This window comes from Falco peregrinus, chromosome 1, assembly GCF_023634155.1.
Source record: "Falco peregrinus isolate bFalPer1 chromosome 1, bFalPer1.pri, whole genome shotgun sequence".
NCBI lineage: Eukaryota > Metazoa > Chordata > Aves > Falconiformes > Falconidae > Falco > Falco peregrinus.
The window spans coordinates 6,731,331-6,755,564 of record NC_073721.1 but is presented as its reverse complement, the minus strand read 5'-3'; the positions used below and the strand labels follow the sequence as shown (position 1 = coordinate 6,755,564).

At 38.3% G+C, this 24,234-nt stretch overlaps 1 protein-coding gene across 4 annotated transcripts in view; it reads right to left on the bottom strand.

The window, feature by feature from the left end:
• Positions 1 to 24,234, bottom strand: part of ADK (adenosine kinase) — a 291,396-nt gene that overhangs the window by 235,379 nt on the left and 31,783 nt on the right. For all 4 annotated transcript variants that reach the window (XM_055797270.1, XM_055797275.1, XM_055797283.1 and 1 more), the window contains exon 3: positions 20,042 to 20,095. In XM_055797270.1, the coding sequence (XP_055653245.1) occupies positions 20,042 to 20,095 (54 nt within the window). The remainder of the gene's footprint in view (positions 1 to 20,041; positions 20,096 to 24,234) is intronic.

The following is a 24,234-nucleotide window of genomic DNA, read 5'->3' as shown; positions in this document are numbered from 1 at the left end:
ATAAAAGCTTCCTATAGACATTAACCACTACAAGCTTATCAGCAGCAGTTCCGTATTTGAAAGGTTTACAGTGCCATAACTATGCAGACAGCTCAATGAGTAGTGCATTGCCCCAGGAAATCCCAAGTCTAAAAATAATTTCAAGCTTGTATATATGGAGCCAATAGTACAGCCAGACAATTAGGTGGTTTTCGGAGTAGGCATGCACCATACAAGTATTTTAGGGCACCTGTCAGACTAGCTCGTGCCCACTCCCATAGCCTCAGTGCTCAGCAGTTGGGGCACCTAAGGTATGCTCCTCCCGGAACACGCTTTCTTTTTTGTTTTGCCCCAAAAGAATTCAGTTCATGTGCTTGGACATCACTCTACAATGGGAAGCCAAGTGCACTAAGCAGGGACAGTTGGAAGATGCAATTCAAAAGCTGAGGAAATCCAAACTAGACACTAACATAAGTGCATCTATGGAACACATTAGTTCAATCTGCCCAGACCTTAGTTAAGCACCTAGCTTAGCTAAATGTCTTTTCATCAAAGGCTAATACCCTGCTGTGTTTTTAGGATTATATAGAATATTCGTCTTCCCAACTAATATTCCCGTATGTAAATCCAATGCGTCAGTTTAATTAAGCACCCTTCATTTATGTATTAACACTGACTGTCTTAGATAACCTACAGTCAACTTGAAGCAAAAGAAGTGGCATTGACATGAACAGGGCTGATTTTCAGAGCTGTAGTAACTAACTGTATCACAGGTAGCATTACACCTTAGACAACCATGACATTGACTCTTCTCCCAAAAACACGGGCATCATCTCGTCTTCCCACAGCAAAATAAATACACAGAGGAGAGCAGGCTGCAGCAGGGACTGCCCCCAAGGTACACTACTTGGAGTAAATGACTTGCCACCCTACCAGCACCAGCAAGGGTGAGGCTAAGGGCACTTTGCATCCTTTAAGGCCAAGCCCATACAGTCCCTTTCCACACCTACACTTGCACAATGAAAGACCAGAAAGAAAAAGAGAGTCCATAAAATGAATGCTGCTTTCTGCTAAGAGAAACTGAAACATGAAGTACAATTTGGAAAGCAGTAAACACACTCCTTGGACTAACAGAAATTTGCATATCAACATATAATACACAAAAAATAGTAATTTTAGATTGTTTAGCTATTCATATAATACTTACTTGCAAACAATTCTTCAAGATAAGCACCAGTTTGAAGTCTGCACTTAATATGATCAAATGTTCTTCATTAGGATCAAAGTTCATCCAATTCAACAAAGTTGTTTTAAATAATGCCAAGTATTCAGAAACAAGTCATGATGTAATATGAGAAATTTACATAATGCATTCCCTCTCATTGCGGCTTTAGGGGTTTAATGCAAAATTTAACATCTGCATATGCTTTCCCCTGCCCCAGTTCATTAAGGACTTAACAAGGAAAAATAATTTGTTTCACAATCTTCAAGATACTGCTCACAGGATTTTCATTCCTTCATCCAACCAGCTTACCTATTTCAGCATGCTTCATTTTAGATCAGTTTGCATCTCTTCAGCTTCCAGATTGGTTTCATCATGGTTTGCTTCTCTTTTATACTAAAAACCCCTCTCCAACACTCTGCGTTTCCTCCCTATCAAGATACTTGTAGGCTGTTGTCATGTCTGGGACAACATCTCCAACACTGAAGTTTTTACACCAGTAGAAGAGGACGGCATATGAAGCAAGCTGTTTCTGGCAGAACCCCAAGGTTTTCACACTCTTCTACTTGTGCATGCCTCTCCCCACAGTGAACGGCTGAGCTCCCACAGACAGGAACCAGTCAGAGCACGACTGAAACGGGACAGCTCTAGCACCTCAGCTTTCAGAAGGAGTTGAACAACAGGCTAACAAATGAAAGCCAGCTTACACATATAACTCAACTGCAGTATGAAGAATAGATGAAGAATCCAGGAGATAGATATATATATATATATCTCTATCAAAAGACAGCAGAAGCACATTATAAAAGGCCAGTTTTCCCTCTCCTTAAAATGCATCTAATTAAGGATTCTCACTCCTACAAGACAAAGTTTGAATAGTGTCTCAGGACAGAAGGGAGAGCAAAGAAGTAACATGGGGCACTAAGGGCACTAATGCCTAACCCTGACTTCTAACTCCTTTTACATAAAAGAACAGATTTAAAAAAAAAAAAAAAAAAAAGACTGTTAGGAAAAAAGGTTAAAATAAATTGGAAAAAAGAGTTGGAGAAGACACTTCCAATAATCAGAGAAGATTCATGAATCTACACTAAGAAGATACTGGACCCAAAACCATGAGGCCTGAACAGATGGTATCTTTAAAGAAATCTCCTTTATTTATCAAATGGAACTGGATGCTCTGAAACAATATCTTTTTTATGAAATCTATCACGACTACTGTACATTATAAATTTTAAGACAGACATATGCTACTACTGCATCTTGGTTGTTGAACACCCTATCTATATTCACAATCACACTGACTAAAACATGAGTTTGTGATGTGTTACCTCATTACAGTCAGAGAATGAATCTCTAGTAATAAGAATTTAAGTGAGACAGACCTATGACACACTGAACATGAGACTTCCATGTGGGACTGTATCTAGGATTTCATACTCCTTCAGACAAGGGATAGTTCTGTTTAGCTATTTCATATAGAAGTCTGAGGGCATAGTAGCAGTCACATCATAGAACATAATCACTCTTTCACATGCAGACCCAAAAATGAAAAAGAAAAACCCTGAAAAACTGAGGTGTATCTGGAATCATGTATCTAGCTACACTGATTCATAAATTTCATTCCAGTTAGAAACTTTTTTTGTAGTGATAGTTCCTTTTTGGTTCTGTCACATAACACGAAGAATTTTAAAAACTCTACAGATACATAGTAACAGGGGGAGCTGACAAGTGAGAAACTATTTTATGGTGACCCTACAAGAACATGTAAAACAAGGTATGATTAATGAAATCATCAAATATATTGATCAAATTTCATTAAAAACTCACACAGACACAACACTGTACAACAAACACTACACAGAAGACTTCCCATCTTCAACTACAAGAAGACAGGTTCTTGTGGGTATTTGGTCTTGTAGATTGTCTCCTTTTGACCCAGGCAGATGGACACAAACAAAAACGCAGTATTTTTTTTTCCATTTCTGAGTTTTGAAACACATCATCTTCAGGTGCTCAAAAGACGAAGAAACAAAACTATATCACAGTAAAAGGAGTCACCCAGCTTACATTGCTGTGCCTTTAGATGCAAAAAGAGTAACGTTGGTTAAGATCTTTACGTCCTTTTAAGAATTTTAGGTCTTTTTGAATGCCAAAGGATTTTAAGAAACTTAAACGCAGAGTGGAAATTTGAAAAAAGTACCAGTATCTTTAGGTATCTGCTTGTATCAAGCAGCAACAGTCACATATTCTACTAAAAATACTTATAAACATTTCTACCAGCTGACATGCAGAGAACTGAGCAAAAGGGGATTTTCAACTAGAATTAAATCTCTTCATCTTCTCAACCCTCAATGCAAAAGAAATTGACCCATTAATTCAAAATCCTTTTAGATTATGTCTCTGACATACTTAGCCTTTGGATCGCTTTTCAACTTCTACCACCCCAACATGTCTATACACAGACAGCCCATTTCAAGCGTATTGCACAGCTTTCGGCCCAACACACACTTCGGGTGGGAGGCCTTCTGTGGAGTGTTTACTGGACAGTGTCATGCCTGTGTGAGTTATTAAACAAATTTCATTAATATATTTCAATTTCATTGATCATACTTTGGTTTACATCTTTTTGTAGGGTCACTATAATGACATAGTAACTATTAAATAATTGCACTGAAAGAAAAAGACTGAAATCTACACCTGTAAGAACAGCAACTTTGGAACAGGCTGTCTGACAAGAACAAAAAATTATATTTAAAAAGCAGCTACTTTTATCTTAGAACAGTAGAAGTAATAAAATGGAAAGTTATAACTCCAGGACAGATGTAGCATACATAGCATAAACAAACTAAGGTCTTCCAGGTGCATATGGGAGCAAGCAAACAGCTTCCTATTTCAGTAAGTAACGAGCACATCCAAGTAGCCTCTTGAAAGATCTATCTGCTGAATGTAAAACTGCTTCTTGATCAAAGAAACAGGGAAGACCGGTTTCTTAAGGAAGCATATTCTGTAGTTCCTACACCAACAGCCTTACTTCTCTGTCATGTTCCTCAAGTCCCACCACAGTACCCTCTCACCCTCATCTTCTCCCACCTCCTTCAACCTAGCTATCTGGCCGGTGAAAAAGGGGGGGCCCTCCTGATTTGGGGTTCCCTGCATCGTGACTGACTGGGTAGTATACCCATAGGCTGTTCCAGCCAACAAGGCATGATGCTGCTGGGAGCAAATGATGTCCAAGTTCCACCCATCTTTCCCTCCACGGGACTCTCTTCTTTATCAAACCACTAACTTGCTTGAAACCTGAAGTAACTTACTACCCTACACTTTTTTGCTGCGCTGTCAAATACGGTTATGATACTGCCCACTGAGCTTAAGAACTATTAGAAGACAGACACAGTATAGCTCAATAGATCAAAGAGATAGGCTACAAATACACAAGATGGTGTCTTGCCAGATCTTATAATTTCTTCTGAACTCAGGACTGACAGCACCAATCGTTTTCTAAGGTTCCAGGGATATTTTTTCCCCCCTTCCTCTCCTCCCCCAGGCCTGTTAAAAACAAAAGATTACTCCAACTGCTCTAGACAACTCAAAATACATGAAAGAATAAAAAGGAGAGCAAGCATACACACAAAAAAACCCATTTTTAAACCAGCTTATAGGAATATTGGAACATGTTTCCAATTGTTTATAGCATATTCAAAGATGCATTTCAAAAATTTCTAAAGCCATTTTAGCTCTCAAATCTCTGCCTTATCAAACTGCAATCTAAAAGATGGTGCACCTTTTCAAGTAGTTATTTACTTCTTGAAATGCAAATTTATAAGAAGAATTCATTTTCTCCCCCCTCAAAAAACGTGAAGGGCTTTCAAAAGCTGATTTACCTTCTCATTTATACAGGGTAATGCAGTATATTTGCATAAAACAGTCAAAACTTTTTTTTTTTTTTAATGTAATAGGTAGCTAACTATGTAACCCCTGCCGTTTTAAAAGACAGTCCCCTTGTTAGGAAACCGTTCAAAGTGACAATTTCAGTAACTCAGCATCTCTTTCTGGATGATTAGATGTATTATGAATATGCAGATTTCACAGAGCTGATTGGCTCAAATATATCCCATTCCTCAAGAACATTACCTTCCATAAAAACAACTGTATTACCAAACGGCAGACTCTCATCCAAACTTGTATTACACATCCATCTGCAAAGCTCACATACAGATCACACCAGATGGAATTACCTCTGCCCAACCTCTCTGAAGGAACAGGTCATGGATGACTTTTCCTTTTGGTACTGTGACCTGTGCACATAAGATTTTCTTGCAGCAGATCTTTACAAAATCTTTGGGGAGGACAGGGGTGGAGATTTCATGCCGTCCACATTGTCACAGAAGGCAAGTTAAATAACATAACAATAGCACCATCCAGTGGCAATATCTTCCTTTAAGAAATTCATTACTTGCATCACTTACAGTGATCCTGCTGAAGCAACTGTAAAACAACTAAGTAGTATATTTCCACTTCTAATCAGTTTTTTGACCAGCCAGCATCCCAAGAATATAGGTATGTTGGTGGGAAATGCAGTACTAGCAAAGACTCGGAAAAGAGGAACTACACATTAAAATAATTGTGCAAAAACAATACTGAATTTAAGTATCACTTATATGATTCTGTGACTCGTAATATTTACAAGATCTGTAATGTAAGTTACTCCAGTGCTGAAATCCTACAAATATACTTACTGAAGGTTGAAAATCCTTTTTTCCTTAACACCAGCTCCTTACAGCTTTTCAGGCAGAAAACGATGAAGTGTCTTCTCAGTATATACTCTAAAAAGAACCCAAAGAGAAAAACAAAATTCCCCACTCCCCCCGCCAAAAAAAACCCCAAACAACTGTTCTCTGAGTATTTTACGCCTGCTCATTCCTCCCTCTATTTTTTTTTTATTCATACTGAATTAAGTTTCTCCCTTTATTCATTCGGTTGATATCTTATTTCCTCAGAAAACAGAATATTCCATATTTTCAGGTACCAGGACAGTGACCTCTACTCACGGTAAGCACCTGTGGCAGAGAAGAAAGGAGTCATGAGAGAAAATAAAGGGAAAAAAGGCCACTGCATAGTAATTGCCATCTCCAGTAACTAATAGGACAGGAATAGAGAAAGAAAGAACTGTTTTTTGAGACATTTGTGGGGTGTTTTTCTCTTAGAGATAATAAAACAGAGAGTCACACAGTTTTAATAGTTCACTGTCCAACCCTTGATACAGACACATCCTTCTGAGTTTGGAAAGAATCTCACACATTACATCAACCAGTAACACATGTATTTGGACAACTACAATGGCACAATTTTCCTCTTCTTTGTCCAGTGGGATGTTCACACACGGGGAGTTTTCAAGAAAGCTACCATTTCAAAACATTCTTATAGCTGCTGCTGGGATTATAACCCCAAAGTTTTTTTTAATAATTCAGAAATATGGGTAGGACTGCGCCAACAGAAGGGAATGGTAGGCTTATTCACTGTTGCACACAGACACATTTCACGGTTGCTGAATGCTAGCAATGTGTGCTGAAGGGATCACCTACTTTAGAAAAGTTAAGTGAGTTCAGAAGCAAATTAGAGTAGCCGTCTCAGCTTTCACCAAATCTGCAAGATATCTTGTCACTACAGTTTAAACACAGTGTTAACTATGGTGGTTGTGTACCTTGTTTAAATATTCACTTTCAACTTAAAGCACTCCACGTTTTTGCACTAACACTGAATTTCCCCAAATGCTTTTTCCAATACAGTAGAAGACTGTGATTCTATCTTCTAATCTTTGATAGCCCAACAGAAGACCTGCACACACCCTGCTAACCTAAAGCTAGGACAAGCAGGATAGGAGAATGCATGTGTATTCAGTTTATGCAGATATTAAAAATAACTGTAATGAAATAATACCTTTATATTCTCACTGTCTGTAGCTCTGTTGTTACTTCCCTTCCAATCAGAGCCAGCTACATCAGTTAAAAAGACAAGGCCAGGCCAGGCCACATGTACTGGGGGCAGGGTGCTTAAGATGCTTAAGTGGCACAGGGAGTTTATCGCCATCACTTCCCACACCCTCCTGCACCAGCCTGAATAATGTATATTGGTTTCAGCTGCTCGGCAGAGACACTGGCATCTGCAGCTGCAACTGCACCAGCTGACTCATGTGACCAGAAGGTACCACTGAATCCCTTGCAGCAGCTGCACTCCATCTGTGATCACCGGTTTGGGGACAGAAGCCGCAGTGTGTGTCAGTCGCTGTTTCCACGTCTTGTAAAGCAAGGTCATCTGATCACACAGCCAGCATGGTATTAGGGCAGGAGACTCCCTTCAGAAAAAGCAGATGGCTCGGTGGTTAAGGCACACAGCTTCTGAATTTGCAGCAAGTTTCCCATGCAATTTGGAGTCAGCTACATTCCCTGTTCGCTTTGGCCACAAATCCATAAAATCACAATCTTATCTAACAGAAACCTTCAAGAACAAATCAATTTAGATGTCCGAGACCCATATACGATGATTACTGAGCTATATAAGTATGTAGATCAGAAGATGAGATATTTCCTGGCAAGTCTTCAATGCTATTCACAATCAGTAAGAAAGCAAGTCAGCTTTAGACTAAAACACAAACTTATCTCCCTGCATATGTAAAACTGTATATCCATACTGGACATACATACTTACACTGCTAAGCAGGATCTTCTAGACGTCCTGATTAAATCAGACTGCCAACTTTAAGTTATCTCTCCCATTACACTACTAAAATGGCTTAACTCTCAATATTTTCCTCACCCTACAGTCTACCCTGCCTGCTCTACATTTTTGCTTGTAGGGGCACAGAGGTGCACAGAACCTTACCTTAGCAAATACATATGCACATTTGCTTTCCATATGGCCTTGTCCTGCCAGTCCTGCACTGTTCTGGCTCCCCAGGTCAGAACCACTGCCTTTTTCCCATCCCGTTCCTGTGCATTCTGTAATCTAACCAACTCCCTCTTCACTGATCTTTCTCCACTGGTAGTTGACTTATGGGCATTCATTCTGTTTCACCCTGCAAGCCCTCTGTCACTTCATGCCCTATCAGCAGATTCAATGCAAAGGGAAACTTCTGTAATGAGACAGAACTGCCAGATTTTGTACCATGATTTCTAGTAACAGGAAGGCTTATCCAGAAAACCTGCTTCAGATGTACAAAGAACCGTTCTTCACAAGTTATATACAACTTTGATCACTTTGATTTGAAAACGATGACAAACCGCCTTCAACTCACGGTCTCCTGCTTACCAGGAAGCAAAAAAGAACAATCCACTCCCAACAACATGAACTAGCAGCTACTCCAAAACACCCATTTTCAATTCTCTGAAGCTACATTAGAAATCTGAGTCATGAACACTTCAGGGAATTAAACATGCAACATTATTTTGTTGTTCTTTCATGCAGTGTATCTTGAGGACTTCTGAGGGTCAATTATCTGAATTGTTTAAAGTATCTACTTTCTTTTCCAGAATTCATTCCTTTGCAGGGTGGGACATGACACAGACACACGGGCACAGGGCAAGTCAATCACATTTGAATAGGAGTTAATTAGTAATACAGTTACTCTTGACCTAGATCCTAAACATATGAAGTAATAAATGTTGTAAATTTAATTTTATTAGTCTTATTTCTTAATTAATCTGAATGTCAATAAAACTAGTTCTTAGTTCTAAGGCATACCAACCAGCATCTCCAAAGTGAACAGGAAAATGAAAATTTTAAGACAAATATTTATGATTCCAATACTACTTCTCAGAATACTGCACTCTGTCAGCCTTGAGTTTAATGTGTTTTATTTTGATGCCTTACTACATACAGCAAGGCCACAGCTGGAAGAGCGCATTTCATTTTTGGCAACACACCTCATGAAGTACCTAAAACAACTGGAGGGAGGCCGGAGAAAAGCAGTGAAATTGGGAAGAAGTCGAGATGATGTGAGCTGCAGCTAGAGAGGTATCCTGCATTCTCCAGCCTACAGATGAGGAGAAAAGGACAGACTTGAGCACATGAAAATAAAACCAACAGGAAGGGAATCACCCGTTCTCTGTCAATGCAGCACAGGACAGCTAATAGAACTAACCTGTATTCAGAACAGATTAAAACCTAGATTTAGCGTGGGGAGGGGGAACTTTTCAGTGGCAATGAAGCTGCACACCAACAGAGATCATGTATTAAGATTTCACTGTCTCCACATGACACCTTACTATTTCCAAAGGCCTTTAGAGGAGGCTAGACAAATACCTGCCAGGAATGACAAAGATGCATCTCCAGCCGGATTAGAGGAATGAAACTAAATGATCTCTTGAGGTCTCTTTTTAAAGTTCTATGAAAGGGAAGCCAATTAATGGACAGCTACTAAATTATTTTCACACAAGCCATTTAATCTGCTCTGATAAATGATCAACTCCTTTAAAATAGCAGAATCTACTATACTGAGTGCTAATTAGCACTCTTGGGGTTAAGCTTAACCCAGAAAAGACTGAACGGACAACAGAGATATTATTCTTTCAGTTGCTGATAATAAAAAATATAATAAGCTGTATAGTTTATCTGGGGTGCTTACATCTGTAAATGAGGGTACTTTTGAAGCTAAATTAGTGAAGAGAACGATGTTGCATTAGCAGCTTTGGAAATGGAGTATCTAATATATTCATGTGTTTTTTACAATAGTGTAACAAGCAGGACATTGGTTGAATTTCTCCAACAATTCAGTTCTAAAGTCTCACTAAAGATCTTGAATGAGAAAATTGAAGTCTCAGTACTGGAAAAATGTATACTGTGTTATTCATTAAAAGGGCACAAATGTCCAAGAACAATAGGACTATACCACAGTACATCTCATTACCTGATTAGTTTAGGAAAAATGGTGGCATTATATCCTGACTATGTCTTTTATAGAATTATGAAGAAGCAATGAATTACCTGCATTATGCATTTAAACAAACACACACACAGGTGCCTCCACCCAGTAAATTCTATTTTTAAAATTCTAAGAGTTCACAAAAGCCTGAAGCTGTTAAAAAAAAAAAATCAAATGAAAGACATCTGCATTTAAAAAATTCAGTTACAGTGTATCTTCTGTTAAGTAGATTTTTTCATTAAAATGCAAAAATTTTGAAAGCTTAAATTCTCCATCTACTCTTAGGACTATCCAAAAACTGAGCATGAACTAAATAACGAATACTTTTACTTTCTCTTGCATTGGCCAGCTTTTAACCATACCAGCAACATATGCAAATGATTTTAAAGAACTATACCTCAACCACATCATGTCAGTAACAAAATAAAACAAAACAGCACAAAACAAAACTGAGTTTAGAGAAGAGACTATTAAACTATCATTCCACGTTTTGCAACTTTACCTATATAATCTGTTAACACAGTAATCTGAATATCCAATACCTCTGTGGTCTGCATTACAAACAAAACCCACAACATGTGCTTGCTGTACTTGCGTGCATCCTACCTCAAGCTCAAACCGTGCACATAAGTGACGTACAACAAAATATGTATTTCTTATTTTGACTGCTTTTAAATAGTCTCTATGAAAATAGCAAGCCTCCTCATCTCAAGCTTGTAAGGAATTAAGACGACAGCAGCTCACTGCCAAGTACTGTAAAGTGGTTAAAAGCTTTCGACATTTTACATCTTTTACTGTAGTCTTCAATTAACTGCCATAAAGCTAGCTACGCAAGGCACCACCCTGCGGCAAAGCCAGTACTGACAGCATGTCCCTTTTCTGGGGCTTTCAAACACTGCCACAATTTCAACAACTTTGTGTATTTAAAAAGGGTTTCTGCCAAGATAAGATTCTCTGAAGATTCTCTTCCACACACTCATTATTTATGAAAATAATGAAATTTATTTAAGTACATAAAATGCCTGAGTAGGTATTTCTGAATCTAGTGCTGTCTCCAGAGGACTGTGAGCAAAATACCTAAGTACAGTGAAAGAATGGAATAAAAATCCCATGTTAAGTTTAACTCTCATTCTATCTCTAAGAATACCTCAAGCTGCAAGACACACTGCAAGAGCGGTATACACTAATTACACTGATGCCTTAAAACCATCCGACAGCAATATTTTTATATACACCTTCTCTTTCTGAAGGAGACACTAAGACAGACAGTGTGTCTTCCATGCTAATAAAAAGACCAATCAGTCATTTCTAAATTTTAGAAAATCTCTAGTTTAGTGCTACATTGCATAACAAATATTCTAAAGACAGATTTCATCCAATTGCAAATTGTGCACTTCTGTGCAACCAAGACGTAGAAATCTTTCCAGCTCTCTTAACTAAGGAATAGCAATCCCAGAAGATTTTGCATGCTCTGCAGCTTAAGATCGCATCTTTACTGTAAGTACGTACCTCATCTTCTATCTGAAAGAAATCAATACAGGGACAGAAATATGCAGCACTATGGAAAAATTAGTCTACGTATTCAAATCTCAGTCTTCAAATACATCAGTGGTCGCACCAGTCACGTCAGTACTGTATCAGCACGGCACTCTGTGCATACCTGGGGTCAATGCAAAATACAGTTACCACCATTTTCCACACCATTTTTTAATTTGTTGTGAAATAAGGAAAGTGTAAAGAGAAGTCCTCCTTCTGGAAAATCATGCCTCGCTGACTGCCCAAACTGTGTTTATTGAAACACAAACCCCATGGGGACAAGGGGGTGCAACTACTTTGTGCTGTTTGTGACTCCTTTGCCATGAACACTCAGCGAGCGACAAGCTGGAACCCTTTACAGGAGTTCAGAATGCTTGAACCTTGTAAATCCGAGCATACCATTTAGTGCTGCAGGTTAACTGCTCAGACTGTGCTTGAGGGTTATTTCAGGAATAGGCAGCAAAAGCAAAACTGTATTTCCTTGCTTTAAACAAAGCATGTAGAGCACATGTTAAGTAACAGTAACAGCTAGCAGACAGAGCAAGAGTAACTCCTCTTACTAGCTCACTGCATAGAAGAGCTAGGCAGGTCCACATGAAACCATCACCACTCCTGCATAAATTTTCAGTGTAAGAAATGATTATGAAAGATCAATTTAACTCAATATCTAATACTGTGAGAGCTCCTGAAAGCTCTCAAACTTGAGCTGGAATTATAGTTTGAAATATTCCAAAACATCTTTCTCTTAGAGGAGCTTTTGCTATCTCTGCTGTACCACTTATAAAGTGGCAGTAATAATCAAAGTAGATGACACAGCTACTTGAAAAACATCTCTTGAAGACAAGAGAAAAAAAACTCATGTATGAGATTAAGTCACATAAGAACAATGCTACAGAAGAAAAACAAGTCTGACACTAGGAACTTCATAACTTGATTGAAGCCAAGGGAAGTTGCATTCCTCTAGCAGCTGTTTTTAGACCTTTTGGTTTTGAGTTCTCATATGTCACACATGCAAATTATTTTGGATTCTCCATTGGCTTTCACACCCATCCTTCTCTTTCTCCTCCAGCTCTCCTCCTTCCCACTATCATGGAAGTGTTGCATCAGTCTCAGATAAGCAGCTCAGGCTACAAAACCACTGTCTCCAGGGTAACTCAAGCCTTGTTCTTACCTGCCATCTATAGAAAAAAAACTTCTCATAATAGCTATTTTATACCAAATAACTACTGTGTCATGTAAGAACGAATCAACACTAATTTCCAAGAGCTGCTTAACAATAAGAATTATTTTAACAGAGCCTATAAAGCTACATCCTAAAGTCTTGCTTTAATGTATTATATGTACAAAATAACTTAAGCAGAGGGAGAAGGCTTTATTACAATAGTGTACTGATGTCTAAGAACAAATTATAAGTATTGATCCAATATATTTACCAGCCTAAGTAACCTGCAGATTGATTATTTCATATCATCAATAGCAGGATGCAAAATTAAATTACAAAACTTACGTAACACTAATTTTTATATTTTAGACATTGTATGCGATGTACATACATTGTATACAATTTGTTGCAATGCACATACATTGTATACAAAATAACACTTGCAATTCTTAATTTAAACTTTAGGCAGATGTAGAGAGTGCTTCAATCAAAGAAGAAGTATTTCTACTATAATTTAGTTTCTTAATTTCTGCAAATTCTATGCAGAATTGTCTGAATTTCATGTGATGATTTCTGTAAAGCTAATTTGCATTGGTGCTATATTCAGAAGAATTGAGTGGGTGGTGGGCAGGCGGAGAACCAAAAGAAAAAGTAGAGGGAGAAAACTGTAACAGAAATTCCATAGCTAACTGTAAATCCTTCTTTTTGTACGAGTCAAGCCTTTTTATATACCACAGAAGTGCTACAACAAATTTTAGAGAAATCAAACTGCAATTTAAAATAATTTCTACAGAGGGAGCCAACAACCCAAGGAAGGGGATTAATAAAACACACTCAAGATCAGCACAGAGTTCCTCCCAACCGTCAATCCCTTTCATTACATGTTTTTTACAATATCCACGGCACATCATGCAGATTCTTACTCCAGAGAATTCCCAGGCATTTAATGAAAGTTTACTTAAAGAAATGCCTGATTATGTATCATAGAACAATCGTTGTCAATATACAACAGAATTTATATTTACTTTGGGAAAAGGTGGCGATTTAAGAGACTGATCATTCTGCATTATTTATTCATTAAAATGAGTAGGTTAGAATTGCTACAAATTGAAACTTCTAAAAGTATCATATTTTGTAAAAATTAATATCAATTCCATAGTAGATATTTTTACTGAAGTTTTCATACAAACCTCTACACCAGGAAACTGGCTAGTATGATAACTTGGTCTAAAAAACGAGGAGGAAATCTAAAATAAAAGTGTGTAAAGATGAGAGCTGGCAAACTTTTTCATAAAGCTAGGCACCTCATTATAGCCATAAGAGTTTTCCACATTATGTTTCATACTGTGTACTAATCCAAGCAAATGCAATTGCAAGTGAGGTATATTATATGAAGTAACTCAACAGCTTTCAGACACCTGTGTCAGGTTTCGGCATCACCCCAACTGTACAAACCATCTATGTTGTCAGCGTATGTTGAACAGGCCGCCAAAAGATTTAAAGCTTAGTATTTTTAACATTTTAGTATATCTTCCGCCCCAAACAATTTTCTACCCTCTTTTTTTTTAGGCTTGTGAGGGAACCAGGTGGGTAAAAAACCCACACAGCTATTTTACAAAGACTACACGCCAACGGGACACTGACTCCTAAAGGCGACACACACGCTGGATTTTTCAGTTAGTGAAGATCAGCTGCCCCCTCTAGCGGCACAATCCTGCAGTTCGGCTGCTCCCAGCATCACTAGACGAGACAAGTTTATGTTTGGGCGTTTTTTGGTCCCCAGCATTCACCTCCCGCTGCATGTCGAGCCAGCAATAAGGCATGCTTACACAGTACGTGGGTTTGGCTCCAGTCCCTTAGCTTTTGCACTTGAATAGTGTGATATATATATATATATCTCGTGATTTACACATGGTAACCTGCCTAAAACAAGGCAACTCCACTACAGCGTTCCCACAAATAGGTTCAAATCCCTTCTGCATCCTCTGGCTTACTAATGTACCTAGACTACTTCTAAACCCCTACTGTAAATTTCTCTACTGTCTCCCAAGCATCACACAGACCCTTTGTAATCCCTAAACAGCCCTACTACGCCTCCAAGAGTCACCTTTCCAGTAATCACTTGTATACATCGTGGCTAAGCAAAACTATGAGACACGCAGAAAAAGCTCAGATGTTACAGATAATTCAGACTGCATCGGTCACCCAAACAGCTGTTCTCAAGCTTAAAATTCCCACTCTCCATTGTTCAGTTTCACCATGAGAAAGTACTCACATAGCAAGTATGCAGCCAAGAATAAAAGATTCAAATAAACTCCTCTCAGCAAACCTGCAGCAGAGCAACACGTCTGCCCTCGCTTCTGACCGCAAACACATCAAACAGCTGACTGAAGGAAGCCAATATTTATCTTCCTCTTTCTTACTTCATGGCCTTTATCTCTGTACACATACATGAAAGCAGAGGTGGCTGTGGGGCACAGAATTGCTGCCACAATTTCCTACATTCTCCTTCAACTAACTTCCAAAAATTTCAGTGTTCCATCATGGCCAAAACCACTCAAACAGTTTATAAAACTGTACAATCAATACTCAAAGCTGTATTAAAACAAGTGTCCTGAAGCTTCACTCACAAACTCAGTAGGACCACTAAACTCCCAACAATGCTTTTAAGACTCACAACGAATATATTTCAGTTGCCTATTCATGCAAGCTAGTTAAGCTACCGAAATTTTGCTAACAGCCCACATTTTAGTAAACCAGAATATTACTAACCCCCCCCGCCAACACCTCTGCCAACGCTGCTCTACACAGTGAAAACAGACTCTGTACTGGGCATTAGGTAAACAAATGAAGTGCGTCTTCTTCAGCATCAAGACAGCTTAGATCATACCTCATCACTTGCTGCAGCTAGCCTGAATTTCTACTCCTCAAATTTTTGATGTGGAACCACAATAGTAAAAAAATCAGCCTAGGCAACAACACATGTGCACACATACACACAAGTCCACACTTGGTTAGTATGACCTTCGGTTAAAGTCATTCAGTCCAAGTCTGAGATTTACAAGTAGCAGCAACTCTTGTAAAAGGACTATTTGAAGGTTCAGGAGAAATATTTCTGTTTTTCTCTGCGTTTATATTTATCCTTCTCAGGAGGAGAAAAAAACCCACATGCAACATTAAGGCCTCACCAACCTTACCATGTCCAAGTTTCCCCAGCAATCTTGCAGGATGAAATTCTTTTTTTCCTCTCCTCAAAGTTACAGGGGATTAGCTGGGTTGGGGGAAGAGGGAAACAGCTCCAGGACATCTCTGTAGCCACAAACACATGCTTACCTTGTGAAACACCTGGGTAAACGGAAGATACTACTGTTCCCCCATCTTTGTCATTCTCACTGCAGAATAACAAACTCACCAGTGAAAACAAATACGATTGCTCATCTGATTCACTACTACATTGGCATGCTTAGCTTGATCATCAGTTAACTGATCTGCTAATTTTACTTTGAAGAAGGCTAAGGAGCCTCCACACATTCCATTCCCTGGCTGAGCCGCAGGACAGTAACGTCCACCTCGTCGGCATTCAGGAGTTTATTAGGGCAGGAGGGGTAGGTATTCCCAGTTGAATGCTGGAACTTACAACTTTAGCACTAGCAAATTCCTTTCAGATATGAAAAGTACACACTAATGAAAAGATGATTTTAAAAGGCTGCTACAGTTAAAGTGAATTGGAAGCTGGGGGGGGGGGGGGGGGGGGAAGTCATCTTTCATACCTTCGCTCTCAAAATAGAAGTACGATGCCGTGCCTGTAAACCAACTCCAGTCTGTCTCAGTGGCTGTACTTACCTCTCCAGATAGCTAAGATTCAAGGACAAAAGGATCCAGCCAAGTCAGGCTGTAACTGGCCTAATTACCTTTTGAGATAAGGCTTTCATTACTGATCAAACTTAGATTTTTATGGAGAGCAGCTACACAGAAGCAATGTCTAAGAAACTGAGGGACATCTGACAGCCAGATCATTGTGATACTATAAGATGAAGAATGCCAAAAGAAGTCTTTTCTTTACTCGGTAAGTCAATATAAAAGCTGTTGGCATTTCAAAGACTGGAAGACAAAGTATTTTAAGCAGGGGTATTTTGCCACAGAACAGGAATACAAGTAGTCTAACTTTGTTTGTATTTGACTTAAAACATTAGGACAGGTTTGAGAGAATGCCTTATTTACAGGGGCATTGAACCCAAGAATAACCAAATCAGTGACGATTACTAGTTGTAAATTGTCTTGCATCCTTCCCCAGAATTGGCTTTTCTTTTAAATATGAAAGCTTATTAAGTATCAGAAAAGGATAGTTAAGGATCAAATAATTAATCTGTAAGTTAAATCAGGGAATTTAGCTTGAAGGACTGAAAGTGCTCTGAGGTTCAATATTGACCATTTAATCTGTTCCATACTGTATGTTAACATGGTCCAAGAAGAGCACACAGTGTATTAGAAAAGTTCAAAAGGTCTCTCCTGAAACAACGTGACAGTGACCTATGAGAATTCTTCCCCAGTCAAGTATCCAGCAGCATTCAAGATGCCAAGTTCAATGGCAAAAGCGTGTTCAAACTCTTTCATTATAACTAACGGCATACAAATCATCTCAGGTGCTACTGCAGCGATAACAATGAAAAACCAAAAGAAAGGTTTCTGTTGCAGCTGATGCATGTAAATCTTAAGTTTTACTGAATTTTCTTTTATTTAAAGTTCAGTCTTCCATTTAAGTGACTAGGCTGTAAATGTATCAGTAACCAATATACAAATAATATGCAACATACTTAAAATAAAAAGCTCAAACAGGATTTTAGTATGTTTAAACTACTTCAAATGAAATAACTCACGTCAAAAGGTTCAGTTTAACCAGTATCTGTTGTGCAAATAAAGCTTCTGTACACAGTACAACTTGTACTGTCCAAAACACAGACCTGTATGCCATTTCATTCGTGTTTAACCCCTCAACATGCCAGTACTTCTAATACTTCTAGCTTACTTCTTTCAAAAGGGGTTAATAGTAATTCATTGGGTTAACCATAATTATGCTATCCACAAGTATATCATAAGAGAGCGTGCTCTACATAAAAAAAATAATCAATCTTATCTGCTGATCAAAGGCAACTGTTGTTGCCTGTCTTGCCTGGAGGTCAAACAGTTTTAATGTCACTGGGACATTACCGTGATGTACCAAATGTAAGCTTAATGTCTATTTCCATCCCCTGAAAGAAAGGAAATTTTATTTGGCTAGTAATTCAATCACTAAGTTTTAATTCCTTTGGAAAAAGAACTATTTGTGAAAAGCCTCATTACCAGAAACAGCCAAGCTTTTAACATGGGAAAACCTGACAGCTATATATATATAAATTCATCTGAAACTATTACCTCATCTTACACATGGATAACCTGTTAAGTCTTTTGGACTTACTATGAAATAATGCAAAATAATGCTAGTGTAATAATGGAAACAAACAATAATGTACAAAAGCTGAAAGTTAGGGGGAAAAAAAAAAAAAAGGTGTTTTTCTTTTAACTAAGCATGCCTATGTATAAAAAAGGGACCAAAATCCCCACTGCCTCTATCTTAGAAGGAAGAAATGTGAAAGTAATCCTAAAAATCTATACTTTATTTGGAAATATGACTTTTATATAAATATTCCACTAGTCATCATGGAGAAGATACTGAATAAAATTATGTAAGGGCTGACAAGTGAAGCTTTTTCTGCAGTCTTTCATACCAACTATCCTTAAAAAAAACCAGTTACATAATACAGATCTGAGGAATGGCAAAGAGGACATTCGTGTAGAACATTCTTCAGGCAGCTCATAGAGAACAGTGAGTGAACAAGGCAAAAAGACAACTGGAGCTCATGCTCCAGAGTATAGCTCTTCAGCCAGTGGTATTTATGTACAGGAATTAAAACCAGCAGTAATGAAAGAGCCTATTACTTGACATAATAAAGAACTTTAAGAACAAGAGAATTTTGAAACTAAATTCTGAAATAAGAAATAATATAGTACTGCATCCATGTAAACTATGCCTACACATACAAGCAGGCAGGAATGTTCCAATTATGCCATGTCCTATTTAGCAAGTACTATTCTTTTGCTTAATATATTAACTCTTGATTGAATTAATTAGTCATCACAGAAAGCATACCAAGCTCTGAAAAGTCCTCTCCACTTCAAAACATGTATACAGTTCAAAAGTCAGTAAAAGTTGGAGAACTTCAGTATCTGTTTTAACCGTAACTAGAAAAAAACCAAAACCCTAAGGTTTCACAAGCAGGCATACAAACTCAGAACACCCCTCCCTATTATCTATATAATATGCAGACAATACCTACCAGTCTTTTTACTTTGTATTTTCCCAAAAGAAACGCCTATGCACAGTACCCAGCATTTGCTTTCAACTCAGTTGAAGAGCTTTTTTATTTTAGTACATAGTGTGCCAAAATAAAAATTAAAGGTTATTTTGCCTGAACATCTAAAAATCAGATCAATTTTGAATGTCAAGCTTTTTTGGTTTGTGCATATCTTTAATGAAGGAGCGTAATAATTGAATATGCTGTTACTGCAATGTTTGATTAAGCTTCTCTATGGCTACTTCTCCTGCAAGACAAAAGAATGATCCATTCAACAATGGATCATGTTTTTTCCCCAGGAACAAAGGTTTTTAAGCTACAAACTCAGAGTAGTCAAAACAAGCACAATTTCAGTGTAACTGACAGGGACCTAGTGACCCTTAGCTACATTCCACACCCAACTGTGTTGATGAAAATTTGCTAAGGTGGGAATGGCCGTGATATCACATGAGTAGGCAAATTAAAATCACAAGTCAACAGTGAACCTGAAAAAAAATAAAAAACTTCCTTTTCATTTCTGCCAGATATAAACAAAGATCTCACTTATACAGACATACTGCAGGCAGGCAGTAGAACTAGGATGAGTACTGAGACACTTCAATTGCATGCGTACCACCTGCAGTTAGGAATTTTTTTTAAACAAATTAACGAAAAAAATTAATATTTTTTTGAAACTTTCAGACAAGTTGTCTAATTTATAGCAGACATTACTAAAGAACAGAAGCTATTTATGAAGACACAATTTTTGCTTCAGGTTTTCAATATTGAGATACATATGTACATAGAAAAAAAGAACATATAACATGCATGTATATCAGTAAAAAAGAACTTACAATTCTTTGTGCTTCTCCTCTGCCAAAATTTGGTCATTTGGCTTCAGCCCATACCTTGGAAGAAAAAAAACCAACAAAACAAAGTAGTTATTCTTTTGATAATGTAACCATAAAATGTAGTTTTATTGTTTCAAACTGGCAAATTAATAAACTATGTAATATTTCTTGATTCAGGTACCTCAGGAATTGCACAGACAGCAACAAAGTTTAACAATTTTTTTAGAAAAGCAAACTTCACATCACACAGAATCTTGCTTTATATTATGGCTTCAGATTACATCAGATCCTTTGGCTTGCTATATATCCAAAGTCATTGCACTTCATACCATAGTAAACTGTACACTGATCTCAATTTGGATCTGACCAAACATGACAGTGAGGAATACAATGTGAACACTAAAACTGTCTGTAGTGTTTCTCCCTGTACCAAATAAAACTATTCCAAGCTATACCAGAAATATTCTATAGAAAAAAACAGAAGTAAAATACTGTAACCACAGGCTGTCGAGGAAAATTTCTGCAGTCCATGCAGGCAACCTCTGATGAAAGCGAGAAGCTTGAGAGTAAGACAAGTTGTTTGCTAGCTTTACCTAACAGACAACAGAAGAGGTTGCCTACACTGTCTGAACCAGAAGAGGAACCCAGGCTCCCCCAGCACAGGCTACTACTAGTTGTGCTGCAGGCCACACCATCACTTGCTTTGGAAAGCCTTAAAGAAGCGACCTCATTTTTGTTCTACCACCAAGCAAAAGCTTTCACCATCTCAAAATATTCCACAGATCTAACTGTTATGGTTTTCTGTGGGGTTTGGGGTTTTTCTCTGGTTGATTGGTTTGTAAGACAGTCAGCGGTAAGGTAAGCGGCTAAGAGTCAAGTGTGCATTTGACAACTCTGCAAACAGCTAACTGCTCACGCTGCAGAAGGCTCCCACTGTTCCTTTGTCCTCGCTCCAGTCAGCTACAGAACCGTAAATTACTACTCCTGAGGAAAGATTCTGGTCACCAACCAACTCAGTCACGCTATCCTGTAAATTGATTTTTTGTTTCAAAAGAACAAATAAAATGCATGTTCACTATTCCTTCCAGCATTTTCTTATGATACTCAGAAACTTGTTTTTTTTCAGCGTCCATTTAAAATGCAAGCGTCAACACCGGACACATTCTCAAGCTCACTAGTGCTGCATTCAAACATACAAGACACTGACTGACTGACCCATTTTTTTCTTGTTTACATCTGCAGAGACTGCCTTAGGTTATGTGCCATAGTGTCATGCTGACTTGCATCCACTTACCCCTTTGCTGCTAAATCCCTCATGTAGTCACTTCTAATCAAGATACCGTGGGGTTCATCCACACATTCTCCTAAAAGCAGGGTTTGCATTTGACTCTTACAGCAAAGAGACTATACTGTAACACACCGTTCAACAACAGATTCAGGTCACTTTAATTGCCAAGTCATCTTCATAGTTTACCATCCTATCAGTCTTTAACCCACTAATTTTAACTTTTGTGATCTTAACGCTTACTTCCAAATCAATTTTTTCTGTACTGAACTGAACGCTATCAGACTTTTTCTTTAATGAAAAAGGGTCTTAGTTCAATACCAGTTTCCTGATAATGCTGCTACACCTCCCCAATATCTTTGTTTGCCATGTCTTAATAAGCATTTTATTGATAGCAAATACTTATATATAAAAGAAAAAGCAAAGAGCTACCAGGAAATTCTCAAGGAAACATCTTTCAGGAGTTAATGGACACTAACTCCTTTTATGCAACCTGCAATCTTACTTAAAATTACATCAGGTCATTTGTTAAAAGGATCTGCCTGTCATAGGCAGATATACCCTTGCCTAATATGCAATCCATTTTGTAAGTGGAGATCGTTTTGCCAACTAAAAAAAAAAAATATACCCGCATAAAGTCACAACCATTCTTCACTAAAAATAACACTGCATGCTTTTCCTCTGACCAGAAATCAGACTACTTCAGCTAGAACTGAATACAAGTTTATCTGCTGAAGATAAAGAAATAGTATCCATACTTAAGCTTCCAAGTACGGAAGCATATATTCCAAGTATACCAAGCTCAAGCTTCCAGATTCCTTGTTCCTTCATTTTTTGTTTTTGGTTTTGTTTTTGGTTTTGTTTTTTGTTTTTTTTTTTTTTTTTTTTTTTTTTTTATAAACCACAATTGACACCCCCCCCCCCCCCCCCCCAGTTATTTAGAGGAAAAAACCCAAACAAAAGCCTCCACTACTTAAGACTAGGAAGTCAGCCACCACGCAAACAGTGTAACATAGTGGGGAATTCTGTGTAACAGATGTGTGATTTTCACATGGGGTATGTTACTGGCATACCATGGAGGGGTGCAGGAGGGACACAGTTGCTATGCCTGAGGTTTGCAGAACGGTTCGTTTGGTGGACCTCAGCTTACCTAATCTTTTTCACCACCACCCTTTTCTCTGACCACGAACACGGCATTTTTCAAATATTCTTCCTTGACCCCTAAAGATACTGCTTTGATAGCAAGTTGTCAAAGAAGATTTCCCACAACGGGAACGTGCCTGTAGAGGTCAAACTTTATTAGTACTCTATGCATCAAGACAGGATGTGTATTGTGTTTCATTCACAGCTGCTGAAGCATTTAATAAATTTAAACGTGCAGCTAGCACTTTGAACAGCTTACATAATATTTCCCAACATGTGTTTCGTAGGAAAGATTGATAAGCACCAGTTGGCTCTTCCCAACTGATAAAGGTTAGATTTGGGAGAATTTCTCTTAAAAATATAGTAGGAACCAAGGACAGTAAGTGCAAAATAGAAGCTAAGGACACAGTCAAAAAAAATTAAAATAAGGACATTCAAAGCTGTCTAAGCAACCAGAACAACATACTGTACATGTATTACACATTTACACAGCTAGTATTAAACTAGTAAGTAGGACAGAAACAAATATGCGATGTTAGTGGGCAAAGGAACAAAAGTGACCACAACTTCACTTTTTTTTCCTCTTTTCTGCCCTGTGAAATGCAAACTTACACACACCCTGGAACATTAAATAATGATTATTCTTTTCAACTATCCAGTACCAAACTGATACAGTTTCAAAACGTTAACAGTCTCTTCATCACTGCTCAAGATCCTATTTCAAAAAATGGAGCTAAGAATGCAAACATCCAAAAGTCTGCAGCAAGGCTGTACGCGTCAAAACAAACTATAGCAAGTACATTTCCAAAACGCTACCTTTAAACACTTTGCTATGTCCCTCACAGACATTTAATCTACTGGAAGAGCAGCCAATGTTCCAGGCACCCCCTTCAAAATGGCAGCTGCACACCATCATGAAGACGGACAGAAGCAGCACCCCAACCGCAGCAGTTAATCACACTGCACAGCGGCGTATTTCCACCAAACCCGTGCAGCTGCCTGCCCCGATAGGCACACCCAGCCGCCGAGCATCACAGCTGACAGCTTCTGACACTCCTGTGGGCTCGGATTGTACCTTGAGTAAAACTGCCACTTTTGGAAGACAGCAGCTCTCTCCCCAAATTCAGTTCCTTATGGAATTTCTTAAGCCACAACATCTTTGTCTGACCTCTAGATGTCATTGTATCATAGTCACTCCAACATACGCTGTTCTGATCAAAGCTCAAGTGACCCAGCTGCATACAGGAGCTAACAGAGATCATTACCCTGCCATCCATCCTCTAACCACAGTTTAAATGAGAAGTTTCGCACTGCTTTACAGTACTCTTTTCAGCGTGGAGTCTTTTTTTAAACAGTATTCTTTCCAACCCCGTTACAAAAAGGCACGTTTAGGCGTTTAACTTACCAGGACAAACGAGCAAGCTAATCCTCCTATGTTTCATCAAGAAACAAAGACCCAACTCCAATTCACACTCTGGAAAAGCACCTCTCTGTCCTTTGACTACAATAGGGTATAGTGATACAGGATGCCTCAATTAGCCTGCTGAGTAAGCGGATTTGAATGCCTCCCATTAGTGTCTAATTCCAGAACATTAACAAACTGCGGATATATTTCCATGAGAACACTCTTGAAAGAACTGAATTTTAAAGGATGGTTTCAACTTTCCAAACAAAACTACCCCGAACCCTCCCAGTCCCAGTCTTTTTTCCTCTTTCGTTTACTGTAACAAATAACTCCACCAGAACTCAGACCTGAACTTCACGTCAC